Below are 26,665 nucleotides of genomic sequence, written 5' to 3'. Positions count from 1 at the left end.
AATACAGTTGTGAAGTATATTAGGCATTTCTTTCCTAAAAATGATAGAGTAGTAAGAAGAACATCGATAAACGTTTGATAATTTTTTCTGTAGGGGAGGGTAGGAAGGGGTGAAGGGAAGAAATAGCCCATTTATTTAGGCAAAATTTGCTTTACCTTTTTTTTTCTTATAAGTGGAATCCAAATTTGAGCTTCTCCCCTGAAAAAACTTAACTGATCAAAAATTGAGAATTAAAATTGAGAATTAATTTGGAAGTAGGTGCATTGGAAAGGAGGGAAAGGCTTAACAGCTGCCGGAACACCTGGCCGAGGAATACGTGGCCCCTGAGTAGTTGATCCCGCAGGATGGAATGGGTGCCGGGGACCTGAGTGGGCTAGGGAAAGTCAGTTCAGAGAGTGCCTAGGGTGCTCTGAGAAGTCAAAAAGCCATCAGCAAGGGTGAACCAACGTGGCCAAAAGGGTCTAAAATTGTGGGTGAGGGTGTGTGTCGTTTAGGAAGTAACGGTGGGTTCACTGGTAAAACATTTAAAAACAAAACAAGTTTGAAATGCTGTGTCTGGGGTCTGGACCATCGGCTGAGGGACAGAGAGGCACCCGGAGTGGCCAAGCGGAGAGAGAGGAGTCTACCTGGGAGGCCTGGGAGCAGCCAGCCAGGAAACCACGCCGGGGCTCAGTGAGGGGAGACGCAGGAGGTGGGGCGCATGCTCCCCGTGTCGGAGATTCGCCTTCCCAGGGAGGTGACGAAAGGCTGACGCCAGTGATGACTGACAGTTTAGAATATGACTTGGTTCCACCAGGGGATTATTTTTTCCCTGTTCGAGGGTTGTATCCAGAGACAGAAAGTTACATGAGGAGAATGATAGTTTGTGTTTATCTTACCTCTCCCCAGTGGTGTCTAGAGCGAACCTACTAGAATGCTGGAGGGTCTGCCTCCCTGTGGATTTGTTCACTGGCAACAGTAGAACTGACCTTGGAGCACATAGCATGTGGGTGAGGCGAGGCATCGAGGAACTAAGGCTTTTTCCTCTGCGTAGTGCTAGCCCAGAGGTGCGGGGCCTGCGGAAGATAAGTTACCTGGTCTCCTTGTCAGATCTTATCTACAGGTGGGGGGATCACTTATTTCATACACTTTCCACTTCCCACCTGTACTCGTAGGGTAGACTGGGACTCTGGCAGGAAAGGTCAGTCCAAGGTTCTTGGGAGCTGAAGTCCCCTGCACCTGGATGATGCAACTCAGGTGATATGAAGGTCCTGCCTTCACTCCTGCCGCTAGGGCTCAGCTTTGCTTTGGAGAACAGCCACGTCCAGGGACAGGAGGGGGTAACAGAGCAGGAGGAAAACAGACCCAGGAGGCAAAGGAAAGCCCCAAGGATGCGGGGCCATGGGTGTCAAAGAAGAGACCCTCAGGACAGCAGAGGGGTCCCTGACTGCGATACTCGGTGCGTGAACAGGAGACCTGAGTGACGGCATGGCTGAATACGCTGGCAAAGGCTGGCAGGAGGTGCGCCTGGACTGGACACTTGGAGAAGTGTGACCGTAAAAGAAAGAAAGGAGAGTGACATGTTGAAAGGGCAATGGGGCTAAGCTAAGGCTTCTCTACCTAGACGAGACCTACACAAGCTGAAGGCGTAAGGAAGAAGCCGCGAGTGGAAAGTCTGGAGACCTTCAAGGGAGGCCCGCGGACTTTGCTGGGGTGGAACTGAGCTTGCAAATGGAGAGTGCACAGTAGGGCCTCGGCGCGAGTTTGTCAGTGAACGAACAGCTACTCAGTTTGTGCTGGCTAGTAAACATCCAGGTGCTGCCAGGTTTCAGGGTGCAGTGAGGATGCTCTGCGTTCTGGATGACGGGGCGGGGGAAGTTACTGAACATCTCTTACGTCTCACTCTCCTCATCTGTAAAATGGGGGAAGTGATAACTATTTTGGTGTGGGGAGTGAATGTTAATATTCATACATGCAAAGCACTGAGAATGGTTCCTGGCTCACAGTGACTGCTCAAAACATTAGATTCAGTAATAAAAAATGAGAGCTCTCTTCGAGAATTAATGGTCTTGTCGAGCCCAGGGTCAAGGCCCGTTTTTCAGCAATACCGAGAAGGTAAATGTGGTTCAACTGACCCAGGGCGTACACTGAGGTTACATTTTTGAAATTGGTCTGAATTTTGACTTCTGTTATTTTCTTTCCTGTTACTTCTCATGAAAACATACTTGAACATGAGTCAAGATTTCTGGTTAATTAAATCTTCAACATAAATTCAATGTTGTGGAGACCCTAAGTTACAGACTAATGGTTTTTCATGGATAATTGCAACTTTGTACTCTTTGACCAAGTGCCCTTTCCTCCAGCTCCTGCCAACCACAACCTCTCTGCTCCTATAGCTGTTTTAGATGACTCATGTAAGTGGATACATGCATTTATACATGTATATCATGTTACATATGTGTTCTTCTGCATGTGTTGTTTCACTTACGTAAAGTCTCCTAGGTTTATCCTTCTGTTCAAAGGCTGAATAATATTCCATTGCACCGCATTTTAAAAATTGATTTTCTTTATTCGCCCCTGCACCTGTAGACTGCTCGCCTGTCTTGGCTGTTATGAACAATGCTTCCATGAACAGGGGAGGGCAGACACCATTTCAAGATTTTGACATCAGTCCTCTGAGATATGAAACCAGAGGTGGGACTGCTAGACCGTAAGGTAGTTCGACTTTTATTTTTTCTTTCAGGAGCCTCCATGCTGTTTCCCGTAATGGCTGCGCCGATTTACCATCTGAGCAACAGTGCAGGAGGGGTCCTTTCTCCTGCCTCCTCCCCAACCGTACTATTTCCTGACTTTTTGATAACGGCTATCCCAACAGATGTGAGATAATATATTATTGTGACTCACAGTTCCCAGACGATTTGCGATGTCGAGCATCTTTACCTTCTTTGGAGAGATTCAGTTGCTTTGTCCATTTTAGAATCAGGCTGTTTATTTAGCTATCAGATTGTTTGAGTTCCTTATATATTCTGGATATTAATCCCTTACCCCACACACGGTCTGCACACATTCCCCCCATTCTGCAGGCTGCCTTTTCATTGTGCTCTTTCCATTGCTGAGCAGCAGGGTTTTAGTTTGGTGCAACCCCACTTCTCTGTTTTTGCTTTTGCTGCCTAGGCTCCTGTGTCATGTCCAGGACACTATTATCAAGACCAATGTCAAGAAGCTTCCCCTGTTTGTCGCCCCCCTGGGAGTTTTATGGTTTCAGGTCTTAGGTGTAAGTCTTTAATCCATTTTGAGTTGACTTTTTGTCTGTAGTATGAGATAAAGGTCCAGTTCATCCTTTTGCCTGTGGACACGTGTCCCCAACATCATGTACTAAAGGGACTACCCTTTCCCTACTGTGTGTTCTCGGCAACCCTGCTGGACATCAGTTGGCTGTATATGTGTGTGTTTATTTCAGGGCTCTCTATTCTGTTCCCTTGGTCTACATGGCTGTTTTTATGCCAGTACTTTTACATTTTTGATTATCATAGCTCTGCCACCTGGTTTAAAATCGGCAAGCGCGGTACCTCCAGCTTTATTCTTCTTGCTCAGAATTGCTTTGGTTATTCAGGGTCTTTTGTGGTTCCACATGAATTTTATGACTCTTTTCCATTTGTGTAAAAAACACCCTAGGCATTTTGATAGGAATTGCATTGGACCTATAGATTGCTTTGGTTAGTATGGACTTTTTAAGAATATTAATTCTTTTAACCCAGGAACATGGGATATCTTTCCATTTAATTGTGTCTGCTTTAATTTCTTTCATCACTCTTTTACAGTTCTCAGTGTACAGATGTTTCACTGCCTTAGTTAGCTTAGTCTTAAGTATTGGGATAATTTTTAAAAATTAAGATATTAACTGCTGCAGTGATGTTTTATATTCTAAATGATGAATATATGTAGCATAACATAAAAAAGGTATTTTTGGTGAAGTTTGTGGTGACAGTAGAAGACATTGAATGTGCGGCAGCACTCCTTTCGATTTTGTTACTGATTTTTAATGACCTCACCAGCATTGCGGGGCTGTGCTTTAAAAAGAAATGTTGAAGGGGAAAAATTGGGGTAGCTGCCCTCTCTCCCCCTTTCAGAATAAATGGAATGAGCTTGTAGGCACCGCCTGGACTGGGATGGTTCAGGGTGCTGAAGCCCTAGGCAATCAGGCTAATTTCCTTATCCCACTTGTAGCATCCTAGGAAGTGGAGGGAGAAGCAAAATCCTCACTCACCGCTAGGAATTTGTGAAAAACTGTGGAGCTTCCAGAGGAAGCACTAAAAGTTGAAGTCAGCTCATGGTACTGCTGAGGTCTTAGGCTTGGCATATTCCTTCCGGGTCCACATTTTCTCATTCCTCAGATGGGACGTGATTCGTAACACCAGGAAGGGCTGACATAGGGACCACCCTGGAAAATTTGTAAGGGCCAGGAGTGCCTTGCTTCCTTCTGTTGCTTAACTGATAGTAAGTAGTCTACTCTTTTTAACTAAGGGAGAACTTATTCTATACCAGCCAGGTAACTTGCATTAACTTGTAGTGAGCCACTATGGTTTCTCTTTGGAAGAACAGGGGTTATGTAGAAGTCCAAGAATAGATAAGGTTGTGTTCAAAGCATCCTTCCCTTTTGTGGGGGATGGAAAGCAGATGAGAAGTAGCAAAGTCTCTGGATAAGGTGACCAATGGGAATCTCTTCTTGGTTAATACGGAAATCATGCTAAATCCACTAAATCATACCAACTCCTTAAACCGTGTGGTGGGAGAACCAGAGGATGGACAAACTGGGGGCTGAACCTTCATAAAGTCTGGGTCAAATTTTGTTTCTATTAGTATACTTGACCTGGAGCTAGTTACACCACCTTTGCGTGCCTCTATTTCTCAATCCCTGAAGTGGGGGTTAATAATAGTGACTTGCTTCACATGCTGTCAAGAATTTTATGATCCATGTAAAAGTCTTACGTGACTTGTAGTGATGCATAATAAGCAATGCACAATAAGCAATGCACAATAAGTGATGCTTGGTTTTACCTATTATTATCATTAAGGCACTCTCAAGTTGAGAATCGTCTCACTTAGAGACCCTTTTAATGGGGAGAGGCAAGGCAGGGGTCGGCACTTGCAAGGACCTCGGTCTCTGAGTAGTGCTGGAGAAAAATGTATTTACTACAACTGCAGGCAGAGCATAGCAGGGGCTGGAAGGAGAGGTAAGTAACCCTGTGTGTTCAGGAGACACCTGACTCCCCCCCCCCCCCCCCCCCCAGGCATGCTCCGATCCTCCGATCCCCTATTTAGGGGATCATTCTAGAACATTGAAGCAGAGCATTCTAGAACACTGGTTTGACCCAAAAGTATTAGCCTGCCCTTGGCAACAGCACGTGGGTCATGCCCGGCCCACAGAACAAATGCCCGCGTGGTTCCTCTGGGGGCAGGCATGGCTCTCAGAGATTTACGTACATCAGCTCACTCAAAGGCATCACTGCCCTGGGAAGTGGATGCCTTCCATGTCCCCTTTGTGCTGGACCCTGGCAAGGTCAGGCAGCGCGCGGGGGATGGGCCCAAGCGGCCCCGGCGTGGCGGCCCACAGCCTGAGCCCTGGGCCCACCGCTCCAGGGAAGAGGCCCAGGAAGCCGCGTGAGCGGCAGGTCGCCCGCGAAATCCCCACCGGCCTTCCTCGCGCAGCGCGGGAGTCGCAGTCCAAAGCGGTGCCGAACGTGCCGTTCGGGAGCCTCTGTGCGCGGCCGGGGACTGGAGAGCACGCGAGCCGCCCGCCAGCCCACGCGGGGGAGCAGGGCACCGAGAACCTTCCTCCGGGCGGGGAGTCGCGGGCGAGAGGCGCGCGCACAGAGAAGCCGCACGGCAGCGCACGCGCACACCGGGGCGCACGCTCGTCCGCCGCCTAGGATGAGACGGAAGGCATGGAAAGTTCCAGCTGGCTCGGGAACCCTAGATAGCGGGCGCGGCATTGGCCGCAGCCGCGGCGGCGACAAGACCTGAGGGGGCGTAAGGGCTCCGTGGGCCGCTCCCGGCCCAGCCCACTGCGTTATCCCAGCGCTACCGCTGCGAGATCAGCGCTCCCTGGGGGCTTGGCGGGGAGCCGGGCTGTCGAGGGGCCGCGGCCGCCTTAAGAAGGGGGCGTGGCGTGGCGCGCGGGGGCGTGGCGCGCGGTCTGCGCAGCTGCCAGAGCCTTTAAGCCCGGGCTCCCGCGGCCGGAGCTGCTTTCGCCGCCCGGCAGCCTTACGGCCTAGCACCTCGGCGGGTGTCGGCGGTCCGCGCCTCTCAGCGTCCCGGGAACCGGCGCGGTCCGGAGCCGCGTGCAGTGTGTTGGGGCATGCCCCGCTACGAGCTGGCTTTGATCCTAAAAGCCATGCAGCGGGTAAGTGACCTTCCCTTGAGAGCCCGACTTCCCTTGCGGGCGCCCTACGGTCGCTAGGCCGCCGCCCCTCGCCTTTCCCCGCAAGGCCAGGAAGGGGCCGGGGCCGCGGGCTGGGGTCCGCACCGAGGGGCGCGCGGGGGCCGGCCGGCTCCGCGAGGCCGCGTGCGCGCGGGTGGTGGGGGTGTGACCGCGGGAGCGCGGCGGGCGGGAGGGTGTGCCTCGCACGCGGCCGGCCGGCGGGGGGCGGGGGCAGAGCGGGCTGCGGGAGCAGTGGAAGGTCCGCGGAGGACACGCGCGAGCGTCCGACTCCTCTCAGTCGTCGCGAAGCTGCCTGGGTCCGGCCCCGCCGCCGCCGCCCGCCCTGCGGTCGCCAGCCTGCCGCCCGCCCGGAACCGTCCGCCCGGAACCGTCCGCGCCCAATAAAACCGCCCTCCAACGCGTGTTGTGCAGTCGTATCTGGATCACGGCCTCTGAGAGCCGGTCTCACGTTAGAAAACCTTTGACTTCTCTTTTTCTGACTCCAGCGACAGTCCTGCTCCCAGTGCCCTTAGCCCCGTTTCATTCATCCAATTTGTGACCTTTTTTGCGCCTTCCGGAAGAAACTTTGCTCCCCTGCTTTTGATTGAAATCGCGGTAGGGCGTTTCTGGCGTGGAGGGACGCTGAGCGCACCTGCAGCCCGTTCACAGGTAACGGTGGGGCCCAGGACCGGGCCCGCGGCCTGACGGCGGCTCCTCGTCCCCTGTGCTGGGTCAGGTATGCCACAAGCCGGCGCTGAAGTCTTCCTTCTCCCGTGAATGCGGTAATGTAGCGTGTGCTGCTGTATGGTGTGTGCTTTTTTTTTTCCAGGTATAAAAAAAACAAACCTACGCTTGAACTTTTGAAGCATAGCTTTCCTTCAGTGCTAGAGACCTGGGCCCGTTTTCTGTGGGAATCATGTTTTGGGTCAATTTGGAGGAGGGGCTGTAGGAACTTGGGCCGAACTTCAGCCCGGGTTGCGCGGTCCAGGCTCCATGGAGACAGGCACAGGGCAACAGGCAGAGATTGCAGCCTCTGCCCCTTGGACTGCAGGAAAGGACTCCGTGCCTTTAGTCCCCCGCGGCCGGTCCAGGGCGCAGTCCCGTGTGTCCGCCAGCTTGACATCCCAGGACTAGAGAGAAAAGATCGTCGTGTGGAGCCCCTGGCATGGTCCCCCTTTCTTGGCCCTTTTGTCCCCCTATTGCTTAATGGGAATAGAAACTGGAAAACAAAACGCAGGTTATTGGAAAGGAAACCATTGTAATCCTGTGGAAATTGTTGGAGCTCTCCCTTTCACCTGGGCGTTTGAGGAACTACCGTAGCCAGTCATTGAACTTTCTGCTGTTTACTATGTTCTGGGGAGGGAACAGGTGATCACTGGGTAGTCAAGGTATAGGCACATTGGTTCCATGAAGCTTTGAAATGAGACTTCAAATTTGTCTTGGACAGAGTTGCCAAGTGCATTGGTTCCTGTTCCAGGCCAACGTGTGTTTTTTTGTGTCCAGTGGGTTTTGTTTTTTTTTCTTGGATGCTCCTGTATGTGGAGCATGCATTTCCTACCCTAGTTTAGATAAGCCAGGCAGCACAGTTTGGTTAAAACAGTAATTGAGTGTCTTGAAATCCAGGGGTTGGGGGGAACCTTCAGGATGATCCTGGTGAACAGTTCCCTTGAGGCTGGCCCCCAAGGTTATCACAGGACATTGTTAGGATGGCGAACTTGTGCCGAAGAGTTCCTTGACCTAAATAAAGTAAGGTTAAAGAATAACAAAACTTAGGTTTTGTTCACAGGATTTATTTTTAAGTAGGTTGCAAATGTTTAACAAACCCAAAGACTTGCTGGCTTAGAACAGTTTTTATTCTTTCAACTTAGGGAAGTGGTATATTCTAAAACAGGGTCAGTGCATGGGGGGTGAATGGAAAAGTTAACAGTGCATGTATTTACTGCAGAGTGAGTGCCACTGAGAGCTCACACAGCTCTGGGAGGCTGGGGAACCCTGGTTTTCATCAGCAGTTTGTGGGTGCCCCCCCCAAGCCTGTTGCAGCTCCTCCACTTGAAGTTGCATATTTTTTATATTTTTACACCCTGAAATACGTGCTTCTTATAGCATGCCACTTCGAGGGGATGGCTTGTTCCCTACCACATTTCCCCAAATCATTTATGTGTCCTGGAATTGAAGAAATAACGCTATTTTGGACAACTCTAGAGCAGAAGTGGAAGTTGAGCGGTGGTAGTTTCCCAGCCTTTCCTTGGGTTCCCAAGGTGCTTTTCTGTTGCTTTTCAGGGGCCCTCTCTAAGCCCAAAGAGCGAGTGTTCTTAGTCTCTTCTGGGGTGTCTCACCCCTTCTTCGTCATGGTTTTACTTCCTTTGACCCCGACCTGGACTCCTTAACATTGAGCACATACACGAGTTTTTAAATTTAATATGCAGATACCCTGCTGAGGCTCTCACAAAGTCACCTGTGGGAGCGCCCCGTTGAAAGATTTCAGGGTGCATACAGTGCAGAGAATGAGTTCTCACTGAGGTGTGTACAGTGGCGTGTGAATCAGTCACTTACAAGTTGCAGTGCTTTTCCTCGGTTTGTGGTTGGGAGTTCACTGAGCCTTCGCTTTTGTTGTCCTCCCTTCCGCCTTTGTGCGTTGATGTGTGTAGAGACCAGTTCCTCCCAAGGAGACATTTATTGCAGGTGCCATTTAGCTTGACTTTTATTTTAGTGTGTGGGTATAACAGAGTCATTTCTATCTTCCCCCCAAGTTTTAATTTAGTGGGAAAAGTAAGAAGTGGGGTTAAATTCTATAATGGATGTTGGGAAACAGGCCTGTGAAGGCAGTGACTACATCCGTTTGAAAAGACGGTTGCTGAGACCAACTTAGACCTTGTGTGCAGGAGAGTCTCCAGAAAGAGAAGATTGTGGAAGTGTTGTTACCCTGCCCCAGTCAGGTAGCACCGGAGAGCTTTCCTCACGTCTGGAAAACCCAGCGTTCATATGTGGAAGTGCGCAGCTGCAGAGAAGGGGGCTGCTGGTTTCGGGGGTCTGGACGCAGGGCATGGGAGAGCTTTCCCACCAGCTGACAAGGAGGCGGATGGCCCAGGCCCTATCCCTGCAGTGACAGCAGTCAGGTAGATGGGCGGCACCACATCTGGTTTCTTGGGCGACATCTGACACTGATTTCTGAGCTCCTTTCTCTTAAGAGTGAGAAAATGGCCAATGCCCTTTGATTTCACTTTGAAATTAGATTTTAAAGACTGGCATTTAATTTCAGTTCGGTAAAAGACTTAATTGCCAGTGCGTGAATGAAAAAGCCATGCACAGTGTAGAGAAGCCTAGGAAAGGCTATAGAAACTGCAGAGAAGTTTTGTTATTGGGATGGGTTCAAGAAGAGGAATTTTGTGGTGAAAAAAGATCCACGCAGAGCATTTACATTCTTCGGTTACTTGGTTATGGACACTTTATCGTGCCTTGTACAGAGTCCAGTGTACATAATGCCCCTTCTTCATTACAAATCATCAGCAGTTGTTCTGTAACAACAGCGTCACCCTTCAGCACGCCACGTGACATTTTCGGTGCAATGTTCAAATTAGAACCATAAATCATTATACCCGTATGATTACCCCAGCAACCCCACTCAGGTAGGTGTCGACTTCTGCCGGACTCTCTGTTTGCCCAGAATTGGCATATTCAAGTTGTGAGAGCCCCGGGAAATGCTTGGTCCTGAGGTCTCACGCTACTAGGAATTTTTACATGGGGGACTAAAGGTTCATAGTTTAAATAGTAACCAACTTAATCACCAAATGAATGTGTGTGTGTGTGTGTGTGTGTGTGTGTGCAATAAAACTGCATTTGTGCACCTCTGTTTATTTTTCTAGTAGGAGTAAGAGCAGATACCTAGTTTGGAAATCTCAAGTTCTTTTTCTTTAAAACATTTCACAATTTATGTTTAATACCACTCATTTGGTTTTAAGTTTATTGAAAAGTAGATTATATGTTAAATTTTAAGATAACTTATTGAAATAGTTCTTTGGAGACAAAGAATTTTACAATATAATCTGAGTTTAATTTACCACCTGGATTTTATAAGTTTAGAAATCAAAGTAGTGATGTTCCAGTTCCTAAAATGTAAAAAGCAGTGGATTTTCTGATTGTGTGGTAAAGAGTTTTATTTCTTTTCACTCAAGCCTTTTTGATTAGAAAAGCTGGCAAAAGTTTTATATTAGTCGTAGAGTTGTATCTAAGTTAGGATCTTCTGAAAACAGTAACTACAAACTGTTTGCGCTTTCCATACCTTTGGGGGAGGCGTAGGGTCTCAGGAACTCAAACACGGGCCTGGCCAGCTCCGGCACATTGTAGCTTGGCTCTTGCTTGGCAACATTTGATGACTAGGAAATGGTGACATTTCTGCTCTCAGCTGGTGGCAGGCCAAAGTTAGCTGGAAACATCTTAGTTCTAGCTGTCAGATGGCTAAGTTAGTCTTTTTTTCCTTCCCTTGGGCCCTCCTTGAACAGCTTAGCTTGTATCTTTAATAATCACCCTTTGTGTTTTTTTGTGTGCTTGAAATCGGACAACTTAAAATGGTTATCCAGTGATGAAAGACTTGGGCTTTGTGGACAATGTCATGCTTTCATTTGGTATTAAAGTTTTCTTGGGTTACAGCTTATTGCCGCAGCAAGTGGTGGAAGAAGGAGTCCCGGTCCTGCCCCTGAGCCACAGCTAAGGTGCAAGGAGTGGCGGGGGGCAAGGAGGCCTTCCTCGCAGACATGGTGTGTAACCTTGAAGAACAGCGCCTGTCGGAAGCTGCCGTTCTGCACTCAAGTTTTTTTGTTGTCACTTATGACTCATATTTGATACTGACGTAGGTTTTTAAAATCTAGATATTTACATGCAGACTGCAATTGGGTCTTTCTGCCTTGAGATGATAAAATCCCTTTAAAGAAGACAAAGTGTTGGAAAGAGATGAGGGACGCATTCGGAAGGGATGTTTTTCAGCTCGTGCCTTCGCTGTAGTTGTGGTACAGGAGTCACGTTTCTGTTCAAGACGAGGAAGCCTCTTTTTAGTGAAAGGCAGTGTTCTTAACAGGGATTATCACCAGCATGTAATTCTTAGGGACATCAAATATAAGGAATTAGACTAATTTAAGAAAGTCACTCAAATTTAATGAAAGTCTGGTAAGTTATTAACTAAAGGAAAAACACCCTCAGAAATTTGGGAAGGGGCAGTTCCTCCAGCTCTCCCAGGCTTGTTGCTCTGGTTGGGAGGAGGAGTTGGCCAATTGCGGGTCACAGGCCAAATGTAACTGGCTGCCTGCATTTGTAAGGCCTGGGAGTGGAGAAAGGATTTTACATGTTTAAAGAGTTGGGGGGAAAAGTCAAAAGAATGTTAGATGACGTGAAATTCAAATGTGGGAGTCATAAATACAGGTGTCTTTTTTATGTTTATTATCTGGTCTTTTATGGAGATTTGCTGATCCTGATTTAGAGTGTACAGATGCAGTTTCCCAGGCTCAGTATTTCTCTTAGCTTCTTGTGCTATTCTCTAGCATTCTGTTTTGATTACTTCCTTTCCCTCTTCATTATGCACTGTACCTTTGACCTTCATATGGGTGACTTTCCTTTTGGGGAACAGCTGAGAATTCTGGCGTTTGTACTTCACCTGTGCTGGTTGTAGCCCCCTGGTGTCTCCTTGGCAGTGCAAAGTCAATGTGGCACAGATTTAATGAGTTGTCTGCCCTCAGCTTGTCTCATCTCCCTCCCAGGTTCTCCTGTCTTCTGTCACCTGGAGCTGAACAAATGCCAGTCTTTGTGTCCCTTAGTCTCCATCCCACCTAGTCTCTTCTCTGTCCTAGATGACCACTCGTCTGTCTTTCTCAGTTCTCGCAGTTTCTTAGCTGGTCTTTCTAACATGCGGCTGAGGGGTTAATGCCTACAAATATGCTTCTTGGAGTGCAAAAACACATTGTTCCTAAGATGCTTTAAAGAATGAAATTGAAGTGCATTTTTAAGAAAATAATACCAAGCCTTTCCGATTATCTCGCTGCCCTCACATACTGATTGATCGTGTCAGTATCGCTATATTGCAGCGCAGCCATTTTTGAAAAGAAGACATTCAGATGAATTCTCGCACCCAAGGCCGTCTGCTGCAGGTCCCACAGATGATACTCTCTTACTTTGTGGGGTGCGTGTGGCGCACTGCATTTCTTGGAATGCCCTCCCTCTCCATGTTACTCCACCATCTCCAGGAACTCCCGCCGCAAGGCCACTTTGACTCCCCGGTACAGTGAGCAGCTGTTGAAGGAAGATGTGCACCGTCGCCTCGAACTTGCTGATCTTCCCTTTGGGCCTGCGTGGGGCTCTGTGTGCTGTCCCGTGGATCGCTGCTTGGTATTCCAGTTAGTGGGTGAAAGTTTCTTACCTTCTTGTGAGATTACAAATTTTCGAGGCTCAAGTCTGTTTCACTCCTGTCCTGTGCTCTGCTTTGCACACAGGTCCATACTCACTTAGCTGCCTTACAAAGAATATTACTGTCATCCCTTCAAAACAGTTCTTGGATGTGCGATGGCATGCTGACCTCTGGTGCTAGTAAGTTGCTTTCAAGTCAGTGCACTTTGCTGGCACTGGGTGAGTTGTGTGCTTGCCTCAAGTTGTGTTGGCTTCTAACACAATTTCATGGCAGGTAATCTTGTTTTTACAGTAATAATTTAAATATATCAACTGTGAAAATGAGTACAGACTTCCCCTGCAGGCCCCCACCCCCCGAAAACAGTGGCATTTTGGGGAAGGATTTGATGAAGGTGAGTCACTAAAACACCGGCTGTAGAATTAGATGTGGCTGCAGTCAGCGCATTCGGAGAGGAAGAGTAGCAGTAGTGCAGCAAGACTGCGCAGACTGCTCTTCAGGGCTTTCTCAAAGCTTCCCACGGTGAGGAAGCTGGACGTGGAACCCGTAGGTGGTGCCTTCCTGGGCGCGCAGGCCAAGCAGACGGAACGGTGCTCGGCAAGGAGCCTCGCGTCGCTTCCCTTCTCCCAGTGCTGTGACCCCATGTTGAGTTTGGCAAATGCACGTACAATTATGTGCTAAACTTAAGTAAAATGTTTAAGGTACGTATGTGTGATTTTTGATTTTCCACTTTAGCTTTAATCCCTTTTCCCCCTATTACTTTTGGATATGGTTGTTTTGGATATGAATGCTGCTTCTTCAGTAAGAGCTCTGATTTTTGTTACCCTAACTGAACAGAAGGACATAAGATCCTGAATGAAGATAATGGCCCTTTTGTGTTGGAATAAACAGAGAACTGGCATGGGATCCTAGAAAGCCTTAGAGACAGATCACAGCCTGGTTTTGGTTCCTGACACCTGCTTCCTAGGGATTGTACCCTGTTGGGACCCTCAACTTCTCATCTCTGAAAGGGGAGCCTTCCTTCAGGTGGAGAGCCGTGGAGGAGATGGTACTCACATGACCTTGGAGGCAGTAGGTGTGCAGTGTGCCATGAGCTTAGCTGTGTGATCTTAGGCAAGTCATCGGACTTTACTGCCTGGTTTTCCAGTTCCATCTCATTGATGAAGAGACTCCTGAAGATAACTTTATGTAAGTTATTTTATCAGAATCTGAGGCTGAGTCCAACCTGGAATGCAGTACTTTCTGAATAAATAATGAACATGAGCCATTCTACATTAACAGCTTGCACACGACGATAATTAAACAAGGACAGACGTTTGCGTCTGTGATGTAGGGAATGTATGAGGGATGCCACGAACTCTGCCTACGTGGACTGGCCTCTGTCAGACATGGGTATCATTCGCTCCACAGCTGCTGGCCTTGGCCAGGCCCTGTGCGCGCCGGGACTCCCGCAGAACTGCACCGCTGCGTTTGCTGCTGGGCTTCGTGTTCGTTCTGCTGTCCTTCCTTCCCTCCCTAGCACTTAGTGAGACCTGAACGTGCTCTTTAGGTGAGGAGGGTGGGAAAAGTAAAGAGCAGAAGAAGTCGGAAGAATTCCACACTGCATGTAGGTCAGTGCTAAGGCGAGCAGAGGCAGGTGTGGGAGAAAAAACAGTATTTTAACTTGTTTCATCAATGTTTGGTTGCCAGTTGTGCAATTGCTAAAGGTGTAATGCTGACTACTTTCCAGTGGAATCAACAGATGGAGCAGATGTAATGACCCACTTGATTTCTGCTTTACGTGATATTTTCAGTTAATATTTTACTTTTCATTTTTGATGTAGCAGTATATTATAATATTACCTTTTCAGTTCGTGAGTTTAAGAGATTTGTTTCATTCCTATTGGTACAGATTTTATTTTTATAAAGAAATTAAAATAAAGCAGTATTTTACATTATAGCACGTTGCTGGAATGTATGTATTTTGTTAACGTGATTGATTTTTTTAGTAACTGTCTTATAAGCCAGAAGTACCTGCAATCCAACAAGTCAAAAATAAGACCTTTTACAAGAGAATACATGTTTTTGATGTGTACCCAGCTTTATCTCAGGCCGCACTTTGCACCTGACTGTTTCACTCTGAGGCTGTATGATGGGGTGTCAGGTGGCGTGGGGTGCTGGGCACCGTGCAGAGCAAGCCCTCGGAACATGTGTGAGTGCACGAGGGGTGACGAAGTGAGTGTGCCCAAGAGGAAGGGTAATACCGCTTAACTTTTAAATCGTTTTTATCCTTTTTTGGAGATGGCAAGGTGAAGTGTGAATGTATTCATGGGTTAATAAAAAGCTATTTAACAGAGTTGCCTAAGGAATAGATTTTAATTCTTTTTAACGACTGTGTTTTAAACTGGTAAGTATGAATGGTTGTCATCAGCCTTAGAGGACTTTGTCACAGTTTGGAGTGTTTTAATTCATGGTGCGAAGTGTTGGGTGGGCGTGTGGCTGGAGGGAAAGGGGTATGCGTGGGTGCGTGCGTGTGTGCGTGTGCGTTAGCGCTCACTACTCCAGTCTGTTACTGCCGTGGGAGTGTGGGCCTGGTTCTGCCAGCTTCTTCCCTTCTACCCCATTCTGCCCAGAACTCAAGTTTACAGGGAATCTGACTTTCCTGATGTTGGCGATTAACTAAAAAATGTTTAAGCCCCATGGACCAAATGAAATGTATTTGTTGGTTAGATACAGCTACCATCTTGCAATTTCTAATTTCGATAATTGGTTTTAGACATTCATGGTCTTTAGACCTCCCGAAGTATGACTTAGGCAAACAATTTGCCTTTTTTTTCTTTTAATGTCTGGGTGATTTACAATCTCTGAAAGGTTTGAAATGCTGCTTCTGGGCAAAGACAGCTTTGTTTGGAAAATGACTTTTTTTTTTGGCCTGGAGTATGTCTATGAAGTTCGCTTGAGCATATACGACCCATGGTCTCGGAAAAGTGCTACCACGGAAGAAGGTGCTCCTCCAGACTGGGTAGAGCTGAGAGGTGGCAGACGGTTGTTTGGACCAGGTCCTATCCGTTGTCGTCACAGAACAGAGGCCAAGTTATTACCTCGACTGACTTCTCACTTTCCCACCCACCCCAGATACGTAACAGCAGATCACAAGTAAAAACTCGGGTCCGGTTTGTTCATTTTACTTTTCCAGTCCAGGTGCAATCAATTTGCTTGGTCCCCTTGTCCCCCAGTTGTCTTTGCTGTGATTACAGTTCCTGAGGTGTGGAGCCCCTGCTCACTGCAGGGACACTCCTTGGAGGTGGGCGTGGGTGAGAGCTTGCAGATGAAATCGTAAGGGAAACTGGACCTGACCACACAAAACCTTGACCTCTAACCTTCCGTGTTCCTAAACTGGCATTTGCCTGCTTCTGCCCCAGAATGAATTCCTGGTTTTGTCTTTGTTTAGCCTTCACTTAGCCTTCGTTTAGCTGTTAGAGCATTTTCCTCAACCCCTGACCTGGCTGTTAAAGTGCTTAATTTTGTTGGAGAAGAATCCCAAGTACAGGTGTAACAGCCAGGCTGCTGTGGACGTGTGGTGAGTGTTGGCTGCACTTGCACTTCAGGTGCTGGGAACCCCTTGGGCGGGAGCACGGGCAGCCTCTGCTGCTGTCAGGGGCGGACAGCCAGGTCAGGTCCCAGACCCCGCTGTTCTTGGTCTGTGTTCAGATGCCCTCTGGAGATTGCAAATATGAAACATTCAGTCCTGGTTTAGATTCCGACTGAAGGTGTGTTTCTGCTGTTGAATGAAATGCTAAATTTGGAGGTAGGACCTTTGCTGGGAGGATGTTACAGGAAAGGCACATTTACGTGTCCTGTTAGCAATCGCTTGAACCCGTTAAGTAAACATATAACCCAGTAATAGGCTGTTTTTATTGTTGCTCTTTTGCTCGTGCACTACTTACCTTCTGCCTTGTTCGCATTTGTACAAGAAAGTGATTGTTTCAAGTATGCTGTCTCGACAACCTCGGACACCAGGTTTCTGTCGGGGCGACCTGCCGTCCAGTGGACTCTGGCGGCACCATGAGCCTGGGGCTTGCAGTTCTCACCTGCGGACGGACACCTGGGGGCTTTTACAAATGCGGTGTAAGAAGATTAATGTGAAGAAGAGAAATTCCTCCTGGTATCACTTCCCTTATTAAATATTTTATCTGATTAAGGTGGAATAATTGGAACCTGTAATTTCAGGTATCCTGCCCTTGGCATGCGGTGCAGGCAGTTGGGACCCTGTTGGGCCACGTGTTGGTGTCTGTCCGTGGTCCCTCCTGCAAAGACACAAGAAGCCCAGCTGCACCTTGTAGTCTCCACTGCTGCCCTAAGTTGTAGGTTCGTCTTTCAGGCTCAGTCAGACCATGATTTTTACCGGTCCTCCCAAATACTGTTCAGGTTATCCTACTAATGTGTTTTTTACTTCTTGAAAATCTTATATTCCCCAAGCTTTGGGAGAAATTAGAAAGTTTTTGAATTTTCCAACCAAAAGTATATGCCTGAGGAAACATTCCAATTTTAGGATCTTTTATTTATGATTTGGCCTCCTTGGAGAATTAAAGTCTGGTCTACCAGGAAGACTCTGGTGTTTATGCTTTCTGGCCTCAGTCACATGGAAAAGTTGAAACTTCCATCGCTGTTCTAGGAATGGTTTTTCTAGGAATGTAAAACTGGAACCAAGTGGGATGAGGACAGAGAACCCGAGGGCAAATGACGGAGTTGCCCGGGTTGTGCGTTGCACCTCTCTGAACCTTCAGGTTCGTGGCACCTGATCCCCAGTGGCTGGTGTAAGCAGGGGCCGCTTGTGGTTTCTGCGCAGTCAGCCAGGCGGCGGCCAGGCTGGACTCCGAAGGCGGTCTCCCAAGCCGGGTTGCCGGGTCTGTGAAAAGGTGCAGGCAGTGTCCTGCAGCCAGAGCCCCTTCAGGTTGAAGGAGATGCTGAGCGTCTCTTTTGAGCGCCTGCCAGGCAGCAGCGGTGGTAGGCGCCTATTTGGGGAGCAGAGGGGTATACACTGCAAGACAAAGTGCTGGCTTTTGGGCAGGTTACATTCTAGTAAGAGACAGCGGGATAAAGGGGCAAAATGTGGCAAGTTCATTTTCATCAGAATGCTCAGGCCCGGTGGTGGCGAGGTGAGGAAGATGTGATGGCCCAGTCCCTTGCTGGGGACAGGAGCAGGAATGGCCCTGTGTGTAGGGTCAGGCAGGCTTTGTTCACGGTGGCTGGCAGGCCCTGCCTGAGCGAACCAGTGGCGTGTGGTAGTGGTTCAGTGTGTTTTCCTACAGGACCCCTCATCTAGAGATTGCTCTTGACCTTGCCTCAGGCACGTGTTTACTCTACTTCATGTAGCGATTAAGACGGGCCCAGGCATACCCAGAAAACTAGGGAGTTAAGTGAGTCTCCTGCCACCCAGTTCCAATAGATTGTCAACAGTTACCAGTCTTGCTTCATTTCCAATCCCCCCGGTTTTTTGCTGGATTATTTTATATTCTTCATCTTAAAATTTTAAACCTTTAGAATAGTTGCAAGAACAGTTAATACTTGTAGGCCTTTTGCCTGGATCACTAATTGTTAGAATTATCCTATATTTACCCTTTTTTAAGAATCTCAACCATTGGAAAGTTTTAGGCATCTTGACGTGTCTTTCTCAGGAACAGGGGCCTCTTCCAGCCAAAACAACCATTGTACTGAAATTCAACCTTGATTCAGTGCTGTTCTAAATTGTCAGATTTATGTTCAAGTTTACTGTTATTCCAGTAATATCTGGTAGTTTTCTAATCCAGTATTCAGTTAAGGATCACACATCTAGTTGTTTAGCACCTTGGTCTGGAAAGTTCTCAAATCTTTGTCATTAATGACAGTCTGCGGCCACTGGTCTGCAGAACCCCTCACTCTTGATTTGTCTGGTGGTTTTCTCAACGGGTCATACATTGTGGCAGGAGTGTCACAGCCAGGTGTCAGGGTACCCTGTCAGGAGGCGTTTTGGGCTGTCCCACTGGTGACGTCAGAGCGCTCCATCGCAGACCTGCCTTTGTCCCTTTGGTAGTTCAGTGATTTATGGAGCGATATGCTTGAGGCGGAATATTCTTTTCTCGAACAGTTTTCCTCTGGCTTTAGCATCTGTTGCTTTTGAATCAGTTATTGCTGGATTACTTTACAGCAAATGCATATAGGAAAAATTTCACCTGTAAATATTTAGAATGTGTCTGAAAGGTAAAGGTGCTCCTTTATGAAATACTTAACTAATCCATGGTCAGATTCCCTGAATTGTCTCAGTTGTTTCTCCACAGTTGGCTTGCATGAACCTGAACCCAAACAAGGTCCAGCTTGATGGCTTCCTAAGTCTCATGTGCCAGGTAGCGGTGGTCCTGTCAGTGACAGGCTGCGTCCGTGGCAGTGGTGCACCGTACAGCCCCGGGTGTCATGGGCGTTGCCTTCTACGTGTGTGAGTGCCTCTGCTCTGTGTGCAGAGTGGCCAGGTTGCCTAAGGGGGTGCTTTTCGGAACCTGTCCTGGTCCTTACCTGTCGTAGGACCAGAATAGCTCCCCCCTCAGCCCCATCTGAATTTGGTTAATCATTTCCTGGTGTCTTACTGTTCTTGGGGTCTGGCTGTTTTCTGTAAACTCGTATGTAGGTAGAACAGTCCTAGGAGCTTCAGGGTGTTTGGTTTGGCAGGAGTACGTGAGGGTGCCTGGGTGCAGCACCCATCAGGGGGCACGTGCCTGCCTTGAAGAGATGAGAGGAGTTCTTGGCGGGCGTGGTGTCGGCAGCCCCGTCAGCTGTTTACGTGAGGGTCCCGCATAACCTCGTGTCCCCTGCCTGGGCCGTAGGGCTGCTGGGCAGTGCAAAGGGCGTTTTCCAGCTGCATTATTCCTGGATTGGTTTTCCTCTGACTGGTGTTTACTTCCACTTTTTCATGTGCAGCTTCCTGAAAAGTGTAGAAAAGGACAGCCCTCACCTTCACAGAGGATGTTTCTGGATTCGGTTAGTGACCCTGTCTGATGTCCTCAGTTTTACCATCTGTGAGTTGGGGACCGTTATTGTGCCTGCCTCCTGGGGGCTTCCTGAGGGTCAGATGAGTCTGAACCCAAACAAGTCGTGTAGAAGTGCCACCCGGCACAAGCGGTGGTGAACGGTGGTGATTGCAGCGACCCGGTGTGCCCTGTGGGGAGGGGCAGAGAAACAGGGTTCTTCCTCGGGGACACCAGCAGGGCGCCGCTGGCGTGTAGAGAGGGAATCGAAAGGAAGTGCTGCTGCTCACGCTGACCTGTTTGTGGCCCGCAGATGTGACCGTAGCACAGAAGGCTCACGTGTGAGGAAGGTCTGCGTCTGTCACTGCCCCCGTGAGGGGCACGTTGACAGTTGCAGTGGTCCAGTCTGGAGCGCGTTAGGACAGGGAGGTAGTACCGCAAAGGGCTGTGGGCCAGCCCCTCAGTGGGCGGGTGGGGTGAGGGGTGGCGGCAGAGCCAGACTCGGACTCCGTTGTGGCCCCGGGAGACTTGTGTTGGCAGAGGGCGTCCCCGCCGTGTCCGATTCACTGGGCTTGGTGGGCCGAGACTGCCGCTCACTCTTAGGGGTGGGAGAGCGCTCGCTCTCCTGCCGGGCCTCTTGGCCTGCCGCCTCTTACTGTTTCGGAGAGAAGCCGCTGCTGCTGATGGTTTTGTAGGGTCCTGGATTTAACACTGTTGGTTGGGGACTTGGTTTTTGATACTTGATTCGTTCATTTAACAAACACTTGAGCACCGGCAACGTGCTAGGTGGTGCCCCAGGCCCAGGGGTTCTGCCCTCATGGAGTTTGCTTTCTGGTGGCGTGGGGACGAGCACAGGGGAGTTTTGTAGTGTGTTAGAAGGTGGTGAGCACTGTGGAAAGACTAAAGCGGGAGGAGGAGAAACCGAGCTGGTTGGGGAAGCGACTTGGGAGCAGTGATGCAAGTGAGCGGAGAGCACGTCCCGTGGAGGTCTGCCCGCACACCTGGAGTGGGAAGCGGTGTCCAGGCCCTGAGGCCTGTTTGGTACAGTGTGCATCAGGACCTGAGCGGGGACAGCTTGCCATGCGCATTCACGCCTTGTAGTGGGCCGAGGGCGGGGCACTGGCAGATGACATGAGAAGTGGTCTGATTCTGGGTAGGTTTTTGAGGTGGAGCCAGCAGGCTAAGGATCGGTTATGTGCGCGGTGCAAGAGTGAGCGACCCGTGCGTGGACGATTGATACTTCGGCGTGAGCAATGGTGAGGATGGAGCTGCTCTTCTCTGACAGCAGGACAGGGTTAAGGGGTCCACCCAAATTGTTTATACTCCCAAGCAAAAGGATAGGTGGCCACAAACACTTTATTCAGTAGAAACATTGCTCTATAGGTTTTACTACGAGAACTCTTAGACTGTGGATCCCACGCGCCAGCTCTCTCAGCCTGATGTCTTCCAGACACACGTGTTGGCGGAGGAGGAGGACTGGCTTGGATGCATTGACACGGCCCCTGGGACCAAGTCAGGCGTAGGGCAGACCTGGAGTCCCGATTCTGTTGCTGAGAAGAGAGCGGAGGGCCAAGCCCTGGGTGGTGAGAGCCTGGCCCCATGGCTGACCTGGCACGGTTGTGCCATTCTGTGCGTTTACTCTCTTTGCCCGAGATGTCCGTACCTGGGACTTTTTTGTCTCGACTCTACTTTTCTCCATACACACAGCCATTTGTGGGTGATCAGGCAAAAAAACTGGAATTGAACTTTGTTAGGAGTGACTTGTCAGTGTCCTTTCTGTGGTAGGTGGTGGTGTGATGAAGGGTGGCAGCTGCTTGGACAGGTGCGTGTGCCAGTGCTGCCGTGGACACGGACACCTGCCCCCACGCCGGTGCCGCGCCTGCCGTGGCTCAGTCGTCTCACCTGTGGAACGGGCGCCCTCGTTGAACAGTCCCGTGGGCGCTGTGAGGGTCAGTGTGGCACACACAGCACTGTGGGCCCAGCACCCGCAGGGTGTCAGCGCTCAGGTCAGCGGGCGTCAGACTTCAGCCTTCACATCCGTGGTCTCTGGCTCGTCTTTGATACCCAGCCTTTAACAAGTGAGCAGTGCTGAGCCTCTTGGATTCTGCCCATTAAAAGTTAATAGATGTTTTAGTCATTAGGAGTATATGATACCGTATCATTGTGCTGTTGCTCTGATATTTCATCTCTCAAAAAAAAAAAGGCTCTTGGAGTAGTTTGCCACACATTCAGGCTCCACAAAAAAGTAGCTTCAGAGTTGGCCCCATGCCCCTAGGGTCTTCATTGTCCAAGGCGTCCTTAAAAACAAACTCCTGGTTGATTAAAAAGTTAAAGTAAGTGTATCTTGGGGGATGTGTATATGTGTGTGAAATGAGAAATCTGGTCGTTTATGAACTTTCTAGGTGAATAAATTTTATCTGAAAAGGTGTTTTACTTGGGAAAGCATCCCCTAACTGCTGCCTGCCCCCTGCCGCTGTAGGCGACCAGCCAAAAGCCCTGTTCTGCTGGGGAGGCTCGGCTGGAAGTCCCCTGTGGTGACTGACGCACACGGCCTGGGGACCGTCAGAGTACAGTTTGACCATCCCTTGGGCTCCACGGGGGTTTCTTAAATTTCCTAGGGATTCTGACCAACTTTGGTGAAGCTGTAGGTGCCATAGAGGAGCCCGGCACAGAGGGAGAGGCCAGAGCAGCGTCACGGGGGCGGTGCCACCACGTGGGTTCGCGTGTGAGCGTTCCTCTCGGCCCCGTTTGCGATCTAAGGTCGGCCAGGACTTGATCGGTTGTATCAGGAGCGCTTGTCTTGTGCACAGTGGACCATGGGGTGTCCACCTGGGTGGGTCGGCCCCACGTCAGCCTGTGGCCCTCGGGACCCACACCATCAGCCGCCCCACTAGTGGGGTTTGCTTTGCTGAAATGTGGGAAGTCCCTAAGTAGAGTTTTATATTTGTTTATTTTTTTGTAGTTTACTTGAGTAAATTGATGTAAATAGGAACTAATAGTTGGTGGGGTGGTTGGGAGCCTCTTCAGAATATTTGTGAGAGAAATGTGTTTAATACCTTATTTCATCTACTTAAAAAATCTATAATGAGGATCCTAGGATGCCTGGCATGTGGTTGACATTTTAATTTGAAAGAAGCCGATATTGTCACTTGTAGTCTTTAGAAGTTGAAGGTGAAGTGACATCTGTTGAGCACCTACCCATTGTACTGGGCAGTATTGCACACTTTCTGCGTGTTGATTATTCCTCATTAAACCAGCAGGAGCTGGGCACAGGGTGTGTTTCACAGGTGAGACAGTGGAGAGGCTCATGAACTGCCCTTGGGCTGCAGTCCCACTGTCGGGCAGTGACAGTTTGGACTGCCACCCCTCCTGAGGCCCTCTGCCTCCTTGACCGTGCTGCCTGCCCCTGTAGGCGGTAGAGGGTCAGGGGGGGCCTGCAGCCCGGCCATGACCAGCTGGCACAGTGGGCTTCTGCCAAGTCCGCAGCGCCGGGCTAGCCTGTCCAGGCCGCCATGCAAGAGCACGGTTTTCAGGTCCGCTCCACAGCTGCAGGGTCGTTTGGTCCCTCTCAGGGTCACTGTGTTAAATGGTTAACCGAGGTGTTAGGAGAAAGGTATTGGATTTGGTTGTTATTACCAATTATGATTTGATTCTAATAACTGTAGGAGTTTAGTAACTGGTTTAAATCCGGTCTTACCTATTTTGCTCTCTAGTTGTTCAAACACAGCAATACGTATATTTACCTGTTGGGATTACTTCTTCAGTTGCTGTTTAATTCACACAAGTACCTGAAAGAGTACCAAAATTTTATTTAATTTTGTGGGAAATTATCAAAACATTACTTTTTGAGAAGGAAGCCTCTCTTTTGGGTGTGGATGGGAGTTTGCTGGTTCCAAACCCCCTGGTGTTCGAGACTTGGCTAAGTCTCTCTGTCTTTTGTCCCTGGGGGACCATTTCTTTATAGTTCCATAGAGCATTCCTCCTGTTGTAGAAGTGACTGTTCTCTTAAAAACGTCCTTCCAAGGAACCAGCTCACGTCCTCAGTCCCACACCTGTGGCCCCACGTTTCTCACCTGAGAGAGGAGCTTGAATTGTGAGTCAGCTTAGTCCTGGAATTAAAAAACAAACAAATAAAACCTCATTTTAGCTGAAGACAGGAAGTTTCCATGTGTATTCTTCCTTGGGGTAAAGGTCTCTGTACAGTGTCCGCCTTACGGTTGGCCCTCCACACCCTCAGGTTCTGCGTTCACAGGTTCAGCCAACCGCAGGTTGGGAGTCTTTGGGGAGGAAATTCCAGAAAGTTCCAAAAAGCAAAATTGGAGTTTGCCACCCCATGAGCACTACGCTCGATCCCCATGAGTGAAGTCGCACGCAGGCACACGCCTGGTAGCCTTTCTGCAGAGAGAGGTTGTGTGCAGACGCGTCGCCCCACTTCGTGAGGGACTCGCACGCTGGTCCTGGAAGCCGTCCCCCAGATGCCCAGGGACAACTGTCGTAGAAATGTTTGCTGCTTTAAAAGGGAGAGAAAAGTAGTTAAAACATATTGTATATTTTACTTGGAATAATTTCTAAGGAATGCACAATTCATCTCCTAAAGATCTGAAGTTTAGAATATGAAATATTTTATAGTATTTTATATTTTTCTACAAAGTAAATTGACGTAAATTTGGTTTTGTTTTGTTTTTCCAGTCTTTACCAGGTGCTGGTCTCTGGATGTTTTTGTTTAATTCGAAAAGCCTTAAGCCTGCCCACACACTGGTGTGGTATCCAGATGGGGACTTGCGGCTTTTGAAGAGTTTGAGGAGTCACAGGCAGGAAGCATTGCTCCGCCGCTACCTGGCCTGGCCGTTTGCTGCTCCCTGCTGCTCTGCTGCAGGCAGGAGGTCTTTCCTCTCTTACCTGTTCCGGAGGAGCAGCGAGGGACGGTAGACCTAGCCTGGGAGTTCAGTTAGTCGGAGCGCTTATCGGGGAGCTGAGCAAGGCTGATGTATCTGACTTGAACCGCGTTGGACCACGAAAATCAAGGCCACTGACACTAGCAGTACTTCCCAGTACTTGACCAGGAGAGGAAGTGCTTGTTTCACTTCTCACAAAAAGCTGCTCCTACAAACAAAAAAACCACTCTGAGCCTTTGGCCTTTCTGGGGGAAGCACACTGTCTGCCACTGCCATTGGGAACAGTGACACCTGAAAGGGCCCTCTGACCAGTGCGCCAGGCCCCCCTGTGTAAGCCGGAACAAGGCCATGGGGACCGTGGGTGTTGGTTCGCAGGGGGAAGGGCTGGGCTGTGATGCAGAACCCACCCCTCCCGAGAGCGAGAGGCGCCCTTCCCTGCCCTGTTCATTGGGCATCTGATTCGCCTTTGGTACAGACTTAGGTGGTTCTTCTAAAAAGTGTCCTAGTATTTTTTCAAAAACGAGAAGGTTTTTTGGGGGTGGGTGATAAGTGGACGGATTTGACTACCTTTAGGATCAGGCAAGTGTGAAGTGTGATACAAATCCCAACTTGCAGTGTGTGGCAGCTTCCTGCATGCTTGTCGTTGACACTGGCTTTTAAGACGAAGGATTTTTATAATTTCTTGATACAGTTATTGTAGTGCTTTATGCTTTAAAAGGCCATAAAGATGGGACCGAGTTTTCCTGTCTAGGCAGCTTTATGAATTAGACCTATTAAGCTAATTTGGTAGGCATTTAGCTTCGGCTGTGTTTTCAGCTCCATTCCTAGCCAGTGAATAAGAAAGGTGTGTGTTTTAGTTTTCAGTGCTGTGGTCTGTGTTGGACAGTTTTGAAAAGAGGTAGCTTTATTTTAGTATCATTTGTAGGACTTAAATTTGCTCCTGATTTTTAAAGAAAATGCCTAGATTCATCAAAAAGCATGTTCTTTGTCAAGCGTAGAAAACACTTCACTCTGAGGTTGGTAGTTGGAAGGCTTTGGTTTGAATAACAATGGTGCATTGTTGATTTGTTGGCTACACTTATTATTAACTTTGAAAATTCGGAATTTGTCTCTTTTCCAGGTGAAAAACCATCAAATTCACAAACTTGTTTTTAGGTAAATTTTAATGTGTTTTGCAGGGTGATTTTCTTAACCCCAACTGAAAAATACCTGAATCCCTGACTGAAGATGATTTATATTATCTTATGGTTGACAAATGTCTGTTTTGTTGAGGTTTGGAAGATGTAATAAAAATCAAATTATTTTTCAGTCTTCCAGAAAGCTCTCTCTCCCTCCTCTCCCTGCTTCTGTCCCTTTCAACAGGGAAGCGCCAAAGGGAAGTGCTCAGCACCAGCAGCCCGTCGGTTTCTTACCTCCCAGAGCCTCTGGGGAACCGTTGCCTGGTGAGAAGGGAGGGAAGGAAACGACCTCCTTGAACACTTGTTTTAATCATTCCCTGGGTCTTCTTCTAGCTGTCCGAAGAGTAAAATGTTAGGGCGGTTTTGGGGTCTGTGTGGTCCTACCTTGTGTGTGTATGCGTGTGTGGGTAATGTCCTTTTTCCCTTTAGGACAGGAGCCACCTCACAATTTCTCAGTTCCTGTGTGATGACTGGTGCTGATGGACATTGTTAGTGGGAATCGAGGGAGACTTTGTAACATCGGATTCGCATAGACTGAGTGGTGCTCTGTTTCCTGCTCGGAGTGGATGGTGACACCTAGGAAACACCACCCACTTGCTCACCGAGCAGCTTCGCTGGCTGTCATGTCACTCTTGGGATTCGTAGTATTTGAAGATTCATTTTGGAGCTCTTTACGAATTAGTATTTTCCCCCTTTTAAGGTGTTTTAAGATCTCGGTACCTGTTCCAGTCTGAGATACACAGGAAGAGGAGAAAGGCACTGTCATGGTAGCGGTTCTCAGTTGCTAGCGAGTCGGGCCATTTAATTATGAGGTTGATGAATTTCTG

General features: G+C 48.8%; 2 protein-coding genes across 3 annotated transcripts in view; both read left to right on the top strand.

Moving 5' to 3' along the window:
* Positions 1-6,292: 6,292 nt before the first annotated feature.
* Positions 6,293-26,665, top strand: part of SLC5A3 (solute carrier family 5 member 3) — a 31,731-nt gene continuing 11,358 nt past the window's right edge. The window contains exon 1 of one of the 2 annotated variants that reach the window (XM_037127198.2): positions 6,293-6,382. The gene's annotated coding sequence lies outside the window, so the exon portion shown is untranslated. Of the gene's footprint in view, positions 6,383-23,383; positions 26,103-26,665 lie in introns of those variants that run through there. The other variant, XM_053657573.1, reaches the window with a different exon arrangement.
* Positions 6,298-26,665, top strand: part of MRPS6 (mitochondrial ribosomal protein S6) — a 56,147-nt gene continuing 35,779 nt past the window's right edge. Inside the window, exon 1 of the mRNA XM_037127199.2 lies at positions 6,298-6,382. Coding sequence (XP_036983094.2) covers positions 6,338-6,382 — 45 coding nt within the window. The 5' untranslated portion in view covers positions 6,298-6,337. The remainder of the gene's footprint in view (positions 6,383-26,665) is intronic.

The sequence above is a fragment of the Artibeus jamaicensis genome, unplaced genomic scaffold (genome assembly GCF_021234435.1).
Source record: "Artibeus jamaicensis isolate MK-2021 breed Jamaican fruit bat unplaced genomic scaffold, CSHL_Jam_final scaffold_474, whole genome shotgun sequence".
Taxonomy (NCBI): domain Eukaryota; kingdom Metazoa; phylum Chordata; class Mammalia; order Chiroptera; family Phyllostomidae; genus Artibeus; species Artibeus jamaicensis.
Note: the sequence above shows the minus strand (reverse complement) of the source record. Positions and strands in the feature narration are given on the sequence as shown.